At 45.9% G+C, this 13,386-nt stretch overlaps 1 protein-coding gene across 1 annotated transcript in view; it reads right to left on the bottom strand.

The window, feature by feature from the left end:
* The window catches only part of TG (thyroglobulin), a 238,068-nt gene that overhangs the window by 148,536 nt on the left and 76,146 nt on the right, over positions 1–13,386 (bottom strand). Inside the window, exons 31-35 of the mRNA XM_004373014.2 lie at positions 12,627–12,803; positions 11,245–11,356; positions 10,318–10,397; positions 9,265–9,408; positions 1,892–1,954 (exon numbers count right to left, since the gene is read on the bottom strand). Coding sequence (XP_004373071.1) covers positions 1,892–1,954; positions 9,265–9,408; positions 10,318–10,397; positions 11,245–11,356; positions 12,627–12,803 — 576 coding nt within the window. The remainder of the gene's footprint in view (positions 1–1,891; positions 1,955–9,264; positions 9,409–10,317; positions 10,398–11,244; positions 11,357–12,626; positions 12,804–13,386) is intronic.

Raw genomic sequence — 13,386 nt, 5'->3', positions numbered from 1 at the left:
ATCCTCACAACTGGACCAATAAGCAACATCATGATTAAAGGAGAAAAAGATTGCAGTCGTCAAGGATTTCATTTTACTTGAGTCCACAATCAACACCCATGGAAGCAGCAGTCAAGAAATCAAATGACATATTTCATCGGGCAAATCTGCTCCAAAAGACTTCTTTAAAGTATTGAAAAGCAAACATGTCACTTTGAGGACTAAGGTGCGCCTGACTCAAGCCATGGTGTTTTCAACCGCCTCATATGCCCGTGAAAGCTGGGCAATGAGTAAGGAAGACCGAGGAAGAATTGATGCTTTTGAATTATGGTGTTGGCGAAGAGTATTGACTCTACCATGGACTGCCAAGAGAATGAACAAATCTGTCTTGGAAGAAGTACAGTCAGAATGCTGATTAGAAGGATGGCGAGACTTCGTCTCACATACTTTGGACGTGTTATCAGGAGGGACCAGTCCTTGGAGAAGGACATCAGGCTTGGTAAAGTAGAGGGGCTGCAAAAAAGAGGAAGAGCTTCAAGGAGATGGACTGACACCGTGGCTGCAATAATAGGGCAGTGTTTCGTTCTGTTGTACATACGGTCGCTATGAGTCGGAACCAACTTGACGGCACCTAACGACAACAATAACAGCAATAATCTCACATCATCAGTTTAGGAAGCTAAAACCAGACCCTATATACACAGAAAGTGCTTAGCATAGACATTCTGTGTAGAACGCTCAGAAAAAAATATATATATTCATCTATAATCTTCAAAGTCAGATATTTTAATTGAGGGAAGAAAATGGACAGCTTTCGTTGAGGGCATTTACACTTTTAGCCCAGCCTTGACTATAAATAATTTCCTCCTACTTGAGCTATATTCTGTCTCTTCCGCCAGGGTCATAATGACAAATGTCTAGAGCCACTCAGACATCATGTCACAGGACAGGAATTAGTGTGGCGTTGCTCTTGGCTGAGTGATGTTTGGAACCCAGGCTGAGCCTCTCATTTCCTGACAAACAGAAGGCAGAAGAGGGGATGCCACATCAGGGCCCACGCGTCGCCGCCACTTCCACATCACCCATCCAGAACGCCCAGTCCCCACTGCACGTACACTCCCCGCCCTTCCTGTGGCCAGACAGAGCACTTCACAGTGAGGGCCAGTGCTACTTGCAACCTCTGCTCCTGCTCCTGGGTGCGGGGCCAGCACTTCACCCAGATGCCACCAGGTCACCTGATATGCCCAGATGACTGCAAGCCACAAATCTCTTGCACTAAGAGCTGACTTCTTTCACTTTTTGCCACAAATACACTAGTCTTAGCATTGCTCCAGCATTGTGCAGGTGTGGACATTACTTGCAAGGAGTCCTGGTAGCACAATAGTTAAGCACTCGGCTGCTGACCATGAGGTTAGTGGTTTGACCCAGTAGCAGCTCCATGGGACTACAGACCTGGCAATCTGCTCTGTAAAGATTACAGCCTAGGAAACCGTATGGGGCCGTTCTATCCTGTCATATGGAGTCTCTATAAGTCAAATTCGACTCAACTGCACCCAACAACAACAGCAGGCATTACCTGATATGGTGAAACAAGCCTTAGTATGAAAATTGGGAGAGCAGAGCTTCAGTCCCACTCTGCTTCTAATTACTCCATTATCTGACAAAGTCATTTAATTTCTGTGAGTTGGTTTCCTCTTCTGCACAATGGGGATAGTGCTGGTATTTGCATGAGTATAGTAATACATAGTCACACCTATGCATGAGTGTCATGACTAATAAGGGCTATAAGAGCTTGCGTTAATGGAAGTGAGAGTGAGGGGCAAGTTGTAACATATTGGACAAATGTTAGGAGGAGGAGGAAGAAGATGACGTGGTACTTTCATAAGAGAGATTGAAAAGATAATGAACTTACCTTTCTCTGTGAGGGGAGGCAGAATAACCGAAGGACAAAAACTAGGAACATCATTCTGAGAATCTGAAAAGAAGAGAAAGGCAACCTTTTAGCTCTTTCTCCCCCTTGACATCATTGAGTTGTGAAGGCATCAATCCAGGTACAGTATGATGAAAGTAAAACCGGAGGGATGTTTTGCAGAGGCATGTAATGATGGACGGCGGACATGCAGATGAGCGATGCCTCACAAATGCCCAGCAGGCTTTACTAGTGATCTCTCTTACTCAAGGTCATTTAATCCCTACAGCAGACCGTTATTAGAGAGACATGATGATTATTCCAGCTTGATAGAGGAGGACACTGAGGCATAGGGAGGTTGAGGACCTTGCCTAAAGTCACACAGCCGGCAGGTGGTAGAGCCAGGGTGTGAATGGGGTTCCTTGGCTCCCAGTGCTTTTGCCTTTAACTATCCCCCTTTGCTAGAAACAAAAACAAAAGCCAAACCCATTGCCTTCGAGTAGATTCTGACGCATAGCCACTCATATGACAGAAAGAACAGCAACAACAAAAATGATGAAGAACATGACTCTGCAATCAGATTTCACATTGACTCCCAGCTCTACCACTTACCCACTGTGTGATCTTGGACAAGCTGCTCAGCTAGTGCATACGTGTTGAATGAATGAATGCTAACCTTTCTGAGATCTACACAATGGTATGTGGGAGCCAGCTTGCATGGCTCCCAAGAGCCAATGGTGCCCATTTCTCCCTACTTCTGCTTTCAGTAAGATCAAGTTGGTAGTTTGAAATGGGTCACGGGGGGAGAAGGTACACCATGGAAAATGCAAACAGTACAAGTCAGTCATTTCCCCAACCCACACCAGTTGTTGAGTATTTAGCAGCAGGCATGGAAGGTTGCTAACAAGAGGCCCTATCTCAAGGGGGTTAAATGAGATTTTGCATGCAAAATGCAGCCCAGGGCCTGGAGCAAACTCCCATGCTAAGGAAATGGTAGAGGTTGTCCACTGACGATAAAGAGCGGACTGTAGACTCAGCTGCTACCTACATGTGGTAGCTTCTATGTGGGTTGAGACAGGCAAGCTCATAACTGGAAGAGCGTGTCATTTTCTTTCCAGGTTCATTCCGTATCTAGCATTGCTCCAGGGTCCGAGTACATTTACAGAGAAAAGAGGAACTGTGAGGCATCTATCAGTTTCTTCTAGAAGTCACATTTGATTTGGTTTACAAACCAAAGACCTACCCCACTTGCAGGCAGCACACAACTGTGGGCAGAACGGGCAGCACTGGTTCCCGTCAAAGAACAGAGAGTGCAATGCCCAGTGGCCAGCTGCTTCCAGCTGCCTGGGCTCTGGGCCCCTGTTTGACCATAGAGCGGCCACTCACACCCCATCTCCACCCCCCCCCCACCGCCACCCCCACTGCCATCCTAGCCCTCTGGGCTCTAAGAACATTTCTTCTCTGGGCCCTACTGCCAGGAAAGGGCTACACACACCCTCGTTTGCATTCCCAATTGCTTAGCCTCAGCCTCTACAGCTCTGAGGTGAGAAATGTGAACTTTCTGTTCACTCCTGGACAGCTAAGTCAAAGGCCCATTGCCACAGGCTCTTTGGAGTTTCCTCCTGGTCCTGCCTCACTCTAGGTGTGCCTTTCTCCTCCAGGGGGTCGCCTCATCTTTTGTTCTTTCTTAGCCCAGGTCCCAAGGGTATGCTGCAATTGCCTCCTGCAGGGCTCTCCCCTCTGTGTCCAGGAGGCCTGCAGGGCAGGAACTTTGTCTACCTCGTCTCTGGAACCCACGGCTTCTTTTCTCTTATGCCCTTTTATCTACATCCAGCTTGTCTCCAAAGTCGCTTTTGAATAATCTTTTGTGGAACAGAACTACTGTAATTATTCCCGTCACATACTCTCAAAGCACGCTGTAGATCCCACGAGAGTAACACCAGCTCATCATGGTATAACTCCGTTTGCAGAGAGAGGAAGGAACTCCGTGAGATGGGAACAGGAGTAGCACAAACCCTCATGGGGACTGAGTGGTTAATGCAGGGAAAACACTCCAGAGTTGCTTCTGACACATTGAAACACTTAAGAAATGTTCACTTTCCAGAATTTTGAATTCTCATAGAATCCAGACTTTCTGTAGCCATTGAGGCTGGATGAACTCCCGAAATTATTGCCCTGAGATAACCGGTAAACTTTAGACCAAAAATATTCCCTGAAGTCTTCTTTAAACCAAACAATAAGATTAGCTTAGTTAGTAAAGACTGCCTGTCTTGAGCACTGTGTTTTTTTTAAAGAACTATCTACATGGGATCAAACTGACAACAGCGACTCGAAAGGTTAGATGGGAATCTTAGGGGGTGGTGAGTTCATGTTAACAGGAAAGGTACGACTTGGAAAAGGAGGATGAGAATGGTTGTACAACTTGAAGAATGTAATCAGTGTCACTGAATTGTACATCTAGAAATTGTTAAATTGATGAATGTTCTGCTGCATATATTTTCAACAACAACAACAAAAATAAAATAAATTGTTTAAAAAAAAATGTTCATTTTCTTCCCTGTCTGCCTTCCTACACAGACTGTGGGCGGGGACTTCCACCCCCTTGAGCTTCCACAGAGCTTGACCCAGAGCAGGAGCTGAGGACACAGCAGTTTCTTTCCCTTTCTTCAGCAGTAGCTCCTCCAAAACGGGATAAAGTGTTACACCTCTTGTACAGGATTCTCAGCCTGGAGTCTAATCGCGAGTCCATTGTAATCACTCCATACAGGTGTCACTACACCAAGCCATCAAGGGCAAAATCTATTACTGAAATTTTTGGTAAAAAGTCCTCTGTAAAAAGTTAAGTCTTATACGCCAGCGCTTACTGAGAGGGGATAATTAGAATCCTACCCATCCTTGAAGGCTCAGATCTAACGGCTTCTGCTTCACGCAGCTTTTCCTAACCCTATAGAAGCTATGTCCTACTGTTGGGTGTGTGACTGTCTAATATAAAGATGGAAAAAAGTAATGACAACATTGTCTTGTGTGTTGGAATTTTTCTATAGGATACGGGTGTGATTTTGTCTGCTAGAGAAAATAGTATCCAAGACCATATGAATGTTCAGAATCTGGCTCGTGAATATGTTTTGGCTCACAATATATCATGAATCAAAAGATGATTTTGTAGTGCTCAAGCTGATCCAACCAGGAGAAGAGTCTAATTTATTAAACCAGTCCCCCTATGTAAAATTCCTTGCTGAGGTATTAGGAGGGGATGATCATAGAGTCTTAAGGCTCACCCCACCACCCACTTCTGATGACTTCAGGGCAAGGGACCCGGGAGACCCTGATTCTATGCTGGTGGGTAGCATGTGTTACACCATGTCCTTGTGACTATCGCACACTCAACCTTTCCCTGGTGCCCTCCTGAAATGGGAAGTAAAGAGCCACTAACACTGGGATCGGAGTTGCTGGGTGGTATAAATGTTTAGTGCACTCAGCTGCTAACCAAAAGGTTGGAGGTTCAAGTCCACCCAGAGACAACTCAGAAAAGCCTGAAGATCTACTTCTGGAAATGGGCCAATAAAAACCCTATGGAGCACAGTTCTGCTCTGAGACACAATGGGTCACCAGGAGTCAAAGTCAACTCCATGGCAACTGGTTTAGCACTGGGATGGCCATAGCCATGTGCTTCCCAGGTTGTTTTCGACCCAGGGGTCATGGATTTAAGAACAGAGACTGATGCCATTTTAACCTTTTTTCTTTTACTCCCCACACACCCAGACACTGAAAGCAGGCAGCACACAGAGGGAAAGACTGCCCTGTGGGGTCATTCCATGGCAATGAGCCAGGAGTATGCAGGAGGTGGGACCTAAGGCACAAAGGGGGGCCTACAGGAGCCTTTCAACATGGCTTCCAAGCAGAATTAATTTCTTGCTCCCATGTTCCCATAGACTTTATGTATAAGGCTTCATTTATATAGCCTATTATGCTATGTTGTTGTCGTGTGTTGATTCCAACTCAGCTGCTCTATAGGGCAGAGTAGAATTGCCCCATAGGGTTTCCTAGGTTGTGATATTTACGGAAGCAGATCTCCAGGTCTTTTCTCCCATGGAGTGGCTGGTGGATTCGAACTACTGACCTTTCACTTACCAGTTGAGCATTTAATCGTCATACCACCAGGGCTCTTTATTATGCTATAGTTAATTGTATATGCTCGTCTTTTCCCCAGTAGACTGGGAGCTGCTAAGGAAAAGGACTGTATCTTTTTCACCTCACTCTTCCCATTGTCCAGCACAGTATATGGCCCAGAGTAGACACTCAATACAGCTTCAAAGCTAGCCTTGTGATGTGAGAGACCAGCAGGAGAATGGTTTATTTTTGTGTGCGTGGATAACTCCTCCTTAGGCTGTGAGTGCCTTGAGGACCAGGGCCATGCCTCATTCACTCTCAGCCATAAAACAGTGATTTAGAGTCAGAAAGAACTGGGCTCAAGTTCTAACTCTGTTGTTTACAAGCTGTGTGACCCTGGGCAAATTACTTCACCTCTCTGAGCCTCTCTTTCCTCACCTGATGAAGACTGTGATGATTAAATGACATCATGCTTGTGAAATGCCTAGTATCAGGACAGACACGCAGTAGGATCCCAGTGAATAGAGGCTAGGTCTGTATCACAAGAGGCCCAGGCTCCGCTGATGCTCAGGCAATGTTTATTGAACGAGGACACCTCTGTGAGTTTTTAATTCCTGTCCTATAGTTCCTGGTCAAAAGCCTGGGTCCCCAATCTGTCCCCACAGACTTAATGTTGGAAAAAGTTAGTGCTCAGTGCTGTCAGACGAAAAGAAGCAGAACAGATGGAATGAGTTGGGAGGATGAGTATCGTGGTTTCTTTTCCTTACCAAACCCTGCCAAGAGGTTGTAAATACTCTGATCTGATTCCCATTACATTTCTGAACAAATGACTTATTTCTTAAGTTTCCTTTTACCCAACTCTTCCCTGAGCAACATGAAGATGGAAAATGGCATTTTTCAGCCTTTGGTGGGGTGAGGAGGTGGGAGGAGGTATGGGAGGACAGATGGGGAAGGAGGCCCTGAGGGTGAGAGATCCGTTCAGAGGCCCCTAAATGCTCATAGCCGACATTGGGTCTCCCCTGTCTTTGTGAGTTAAAGGGGGGAGACTGCTATCGATAGAACTGTCTTCCCTAAATAGAAACCCACTGAGGTTATTTAATTATACAACCCTGATTCTTTCCTTGAGGAGCCCTGGTGGCACAGTGGTTAAATGGTCAGCTGCTAACCAAAAGGTTGGTAGTTCGAACCCACCAGCCACTCCACGAGAGGAAGATATGGTAGTCTGCTTCTGTAAAGACTACAGCTTTGGAGACCATATGGGGCAGTCCTACTCAGTCCTATAAGGTTGATATGAGTCGGAATAGACTCACTCGACAGCAACGGGTTTTTTGTTTGTTTGTTTGTTTTTTTCGGGGGGGGGCGGTTGGATTCTTTTCTTAAAATAATTCAAGATGTTAAAATAAAAAGCCAATAGAACGAATTCAGATCAGATGGAGGCACAGGATGCTCAAGGTGAATATCAGTAGAGAAAATTCCATCCAGCCCAGTAATAATCACCTCCAAAAATAAATCTGCCAGGAAGCCAAGGAATGAATAGGGGACTCTTGGGACCATGAACAAGGGTCAAGGACCATATTCTGCCCAGAAGCCCTGGGCCTCTCAGGCTGTTGGATATGGCTTTGGAACAAGAGGCTCAGCCACCAACTGGTTTGGTTTGGTAGTTTATTAATTAATCTTTTAACAATGTATTATTTGCTAATCAGCTGAGTTGGGGGAAAACCAGTCGGACAAGGTGTCTGAACATTTCAATATCAGTCACTTATGGGATACAGAAGATCAGGAGGCAGCATCATAAGAGGGGAAGAGGGCCAGTTTGGGGGTCACCAGATTGGGGCTTGCAATCTGACTCCGCTTCTTACGAGCTGTGTGGTTTTGTAGAAGCAACTCCAACTTTCTGTGCCTCACTCTGCTCATCTTAAAATGGGAGTAGTTAAGGCTACTCCATAGGAGTGATATGAGTATAAACTGATGTAACCAATATAGAAGCCCTAGTATGAGTCAAACACACAGTAGGCACATGACAAATGTCAGTTCTCCTCGCCTTGCCCTCTCTGAGCAGCGTGTTGGGCTGGGTTATGTGAAGAACATGAAGGTCAAAGTCATGGATCTGTAAGAGTCCTTCAGAATCAGGCAGTCCATGACTCTAAGTGAAGGCCAGGAGAAGTCACAAGTGAGAACGGTTGGAGATACTGAACCTCAGCCCATCGTCCCCATTTTACATCTACTAAGACAGGGCTTTCAATCGTTTTGTGTCTTGGACATCTTTGTGAATTTGCTTCTGGAACATAGGGTAGGGTGGCTAGTCTCCAGGCAGTCATCCATAATTCCCCGAGTCAACCCATGTCCACACACACCCAGAATCTAAGAGGAGACAGGACCTGAGTGAATTCATTCACTTATTTTACCAATGGATAAACTGAGGCCCAAGGCAGTGGGATGACGCTCCCAAAGACAAACACGTAGTAGATGGTAGAGTTGAGAAGACGCTAATGTCTCCTCACTTGAGTCTAGTAGATTCTCCACTGCACAATGCAGGCCATTCATTCATTAACTTATCCATGTCAATTCAAGCTCCTGGAACATGTTAGGATATAATCAACACACCTGCTAAGGGCCCACATTGGGCCAACACTACCTTGGTCCTGAAACTCCAACTCCATGTACATTGTCAAATCGCACTGGCTGTCCCCATTTCCTCTCCTGATATTTCCACGTGCTCATCGTCCTGAGTGATTGACAAGGCAAGAAAACCAAGGGAACCTGACGGAGTGCACATTTCACCTGTACAGCAACAGCACCTTAATCATTGCTGAGGAACCTCCCCTTCCCAGTGTACACAGTCTTGTTAGGACTGTTAATCAAACTGCCTCATCCCCCCTCTGGTAGTGGTTGAGTTCAGGGTCCAAATTAGCACAAATTCTCTCCTTGAATTTGAAGCTTGAATACAATGAAAAAACTTTTTGCATCAGACAGATGACAATAATGGCCCACTGAAGATGTTGTCCTTTTTTTCTTGCTAAATATACTCAAAGGGCTGGCCCAATTCCACCTTGTCTGAGACCTAGTTGGTCAGCTTTCCTTTCAGCCTATAAGCAGACTTCCAGTAAATCCCTTTTCTGATTAAGTTAAATAGAATCTCTTTCTGTTGCTTGCACCCAGTGAGTCCTGACTAACTTACTTCCCAGCCCAAGGACATCACCCTACTGCATGGCTGGGAAACAGCCAACTAAAGGTGTCTACATCGCTGTTAGGGGCAGATTACTTACCAGGTTTCTGGTACCATCCAAAGGGATAGGTGCGGACTTCAGTGTCAGGAGAATTGCAGTCCAAAATGCGCCAGGCTCCTCCATTCTCCTCACTGCATGTCTGAAGTCCCAAGCTGCTTAGGGTCAGGCATGTCACCTCTCCTCCTGGAGTAAAAAGTAACATGACTAGGTGAATGGTCATGACCAGAGCTTCTAGTTGAATGAAGAAACTGCAAACACATTCTGCAGCAGGCACTTGGGGTGCACCCACTATGTTCCAGGAGTGATTTTTGTCACTGGGAATAGACAGATGAAAAGCCTGGCACTTGGATCTAGGGAGTTTCTGGACGAAGAGCACAGAGATGGAGGCAGTGAAGGATGCTCCAGGGATGGACGCTGGGTTTTGCAAGGTCTTTGCTCGCATCACACCACCTGGTCCTCACACGCCCCTATGGGGAGGGTAGCATTAGTATCCCTATTTACAGATGAGGAAACTGAGGCTCTGAGAGATGAAGCGACTTCCTCAGGACCACAACACTAGTACAGGACTGACCCACTCATCGCCGTTGAGTTGATTCCGACTCATAGCAACCCTAGAGGACACAGCAGACAGATGTCCCATAGTTTCCAAGGCTGTAATCTTTACAGAAGAAGACTGCCACATCTTTATCCCACAGAGTGGCTGGTGGGTTCAAACCACTGACCTTTCAGATGCTAGCCAAGTGCTTAACCATTGCATCACCATGGCTCCTTATACGAGACTGAACCAAATTTGAAATATAGATCATATGAATGGATCCAACACCAAGCTACCTGACTTGAGTCTTACAAGATGAACAGAAGACAGCTAAGTGAGGAGTGGAAGGAAGGCTGTTTTGACCAAGCAGAACCATAAAGCTGACAGAGTGGTGGACCAGGAGCCACGTCCCAGTGATCACATTTATTAGCCATCCACCCTCTCCATGCCCCTACCTCCCCATCTGTGAAAAGGTTATATAACATCATCAGTGTGTATGTGTCTTCTAGACTGTAAAGTGCTGCACACAGGGAGAGGGAGGTTGGTATCATTGTTACCTTTTGACTGGGAAACGTTGAGAAATCCAAAACCAGTGCAGCACGGGTCCGCGTCACACCGCCGCTCACACTCAAAGAACCTGGAGCAAGAGGAGACAGAAGGCTGACGGTTCTGGCTGCTGGTCTGGGACCCTACTGGGTTGGCTGAATTGGAGACATTGTTACTTTCAGGGCCTTTCTTTATGACTACCTAATTTAGGGGTGCTTTGCTCAATTTGAATGGATGGATTTCATCGCTTTGAGGTTCTTTCTGAAAACAAAATCCTACTCTCCTCTCAGGAATCTCATATGCCATCCTTCCTTCCCTCGCTTATTCGTCAAGCACATAGTCTGTGCCCATTGTGCACCAGGCTCCAAGCCAAGCCCACCCAGGATCCTGAACATGTTCCTGCCATCCTTCTGGATCAGGAGGAAGTCTCAGTGTGGACTCTGGGAAAACGAAGAAACAGTAGAGAAGGTGCCTCCAGGACAGGCGAGTCCATGGCTTACATACAGCACAGCCCAGCAGATGTCTGCTGAATTTACAGAGCTGAAATTTGTTTCCCCTTGGCTTCCTCCCTCACTCGCTCAGCCACACAGGCTAATCACGTTCCAGAAACACATTATTTTTTCTGGTCAGCAGATCAAGATGTTCGGGACCTACCTTGCTTATCAACTCCATGTGACTACTGAACCCACTCGCAGCTTCTAGGACCAAGCCTGGCAGGAGGGTCTTAAGAGGTCCTGAACCAATGCTCCTGGGCTCAGTTCTAAGCTCTCCCTCCCCTGACCCTGGGTCCCATTCTGATCACTCATTCGTGGCTCCTGAAAGCTTGCTCAACCTCTCAGCCCTTTTTGGAGTGGGGTCTGAGCCTTGTTCTTGCCATTCTACTTCTTATCTTAGTAACCCCTGAACCCAAACCATGTGCCATCTGCAGGGCAGCTTACCCATTAGAAATGGACTTTTCAGACATGGGCACTTTGCTTCTGATGGAAATCCCTGTCAGTTTTTGGAACGGCAGACGAGTGTAAAAGTTCTTCACTTTATCTTTCAGTATAACTACAAAGACGAAGAAAAAATTATTTTACTTAGAGACAGATTTTTTTGTATCCATGAAAATATGAGGACAAAGGAGTAATAACTAGATTGAAAGCTTCCAGGTAAAAATGGCTGACTACAATTATGTATTCACCCTCTGCCCCCTACCCAAACTTCAATCAAATAATAGTAAAGGGATGATTTTAAAGCCATAAACCCACAAGGATAGAGAGAACAGGACAAGAGATACAACAACAAAATTTTGAAACCATGAGTTTGAGTTAAAATGACTTAAGACACCCAAGAAAGTTGAGTCCTCAAACTTCCTGTAGGAAGAACCAAGATGGAGCCCAACATAACTTGTGGAATCCCAAAGGATTTAAGTATCTGCAGCACTGGAGGTGTAGATGGGCTAAGAATGGAAGGATGGGCTGAAAATCTCTTTAAGATGCTCTCCTTTGTTTTCCACACCTGACAACTGCCCCCTTCCCACCACAGAAGGGCATGGAAGATTTATTCTCTTGAGGACAAAAGGGTCTCTGGACGGGGGTGCACCAGGTAGAATTAATGACACAGGTACCATATTGAAACCAGGAGGTTATTTCAAGTTGGTCTACATATTGAATATTGAGATTTCCCCAGCTTTCAAACCTTATTTGGTGCCCAAACCACTAGTAATCAGGCTTATAGCCCCCAGGCCAGATATGGCAAGAGATTTCTCTGGGGGAAGGGCCTAAAAACACTGACATGAGGGATTGGCCCAACAGGATTATCCTACAGAAAAATCTAAAGTCAACAAGTCCCTTCATATATTCAGAGCTTCCCAATCACCTTTTTGGCCCCTGTCTTATATCTGAGTGGAAAACCAAAGGTCACTGGACATCTGAGAAAGGCTACCGACAAAAAGGGAGAGAGGACGGTAAATGAGGGGACAGCACCTGGGAGGAAATGGAGACCACTATGCAGGGTAATAGTATCATTAGTGTCCTCGGAGAGAAAAATCAACCCAACTGCTATCTTGTTGAAGCTACCACAGTTTGGATTTTTGGTAATATACTGTGCCAAATGCAATTCTAACTGATTAAAGTGGCTCGCTCTGAGGAGTGGGATTACAGAGCAGAATGATTGTCTGTCATCAACTCGATGCATTTCTGAATTGCTTCACATCTTTACAAGGAGCGTGCAAAAGTTTATTTTAAAAAGAAGAAGAAATTAATCTGTGTATTTCTGAAGCAGCAGAGCCAGCAGCCCATTGGAAGCACAGTTTGTGCAATTGCAACCAAGTGCTCACCTTTCTTCTGGAACAGCATCTTTGGCCTGTGCGGCAGGATCACTCTACAGCCCTTGGGACTGGTCTCCATGACATCATCACACACCTGGGCCTCTGGGTAGAGGGTGCAGGTGAAGTACAAGGGTGTGCTGTCTATAATCTCTGCCAGTTGACAGAAAGAAGCTTCCTGGACACAGCCTACAGGCAAGAGAGCATTTGGATTTCAATCCTTAGGAGACCTACAGAAGATAGTTACCTCTACAGGATCCTCTTGAAGAAATGCCCAGTCAAGATTCTTCCAGGGCAGTTGAGTCTGTCCAGTCTGGAAGGTGCAAGAAAACTGGGGCTCTGCTAGTTGGGGAGAGGGGCATACATGGAAAAGTGAATCCATATGGCCCTGACTAAAGGCAGAGCCTAAGATGTTTGAGGGGAGAACCTCAAACTCAGCAATATAGGAGAAGGGTGGGTAGAATTCCATTGAATCTACCCATGACCATCTCAGAGGCCTTTGGGATCTACAGACCAGAGGCCACAGGATTGTGAACATTGTGAATAATCTTCCCTGCCCCCATTCCCATGTCAGTCTTTGGTACTGGTGTGCGAAAGCTCCCTGAGGGCTGGCATCATAGTTGATTCATTTTTGTTTTTGTTTTTTCACATCCAAAATCAAACACTAGGCCTAGAACATAGCAAATGTTCAATAACTGCCTGCTGAGAAAAAGATGGATGGATGGATGGATGGACGGATGGATGGACGGACAGACGGATGGACGTATGGATG

Source organism: Trichechus manatus, unplaced genomic scaffold, assembly GCF_000243295.1.
Source record: "Trichechus manatus latirostris isolate Lorelei unplaced genomic scaffold, TriManLat1.0 scaffold00022, whole genome shotgun sequence".
Lineage (NCBI taxonomy): Eukaryota > Metazoa > Chordata > Mammalia > Sirenia > Trichechidae > Trichechus > Trichechus manatus.
This window is presented reverse-complemented; position numbering and strand designations above follow the sequence as displayed.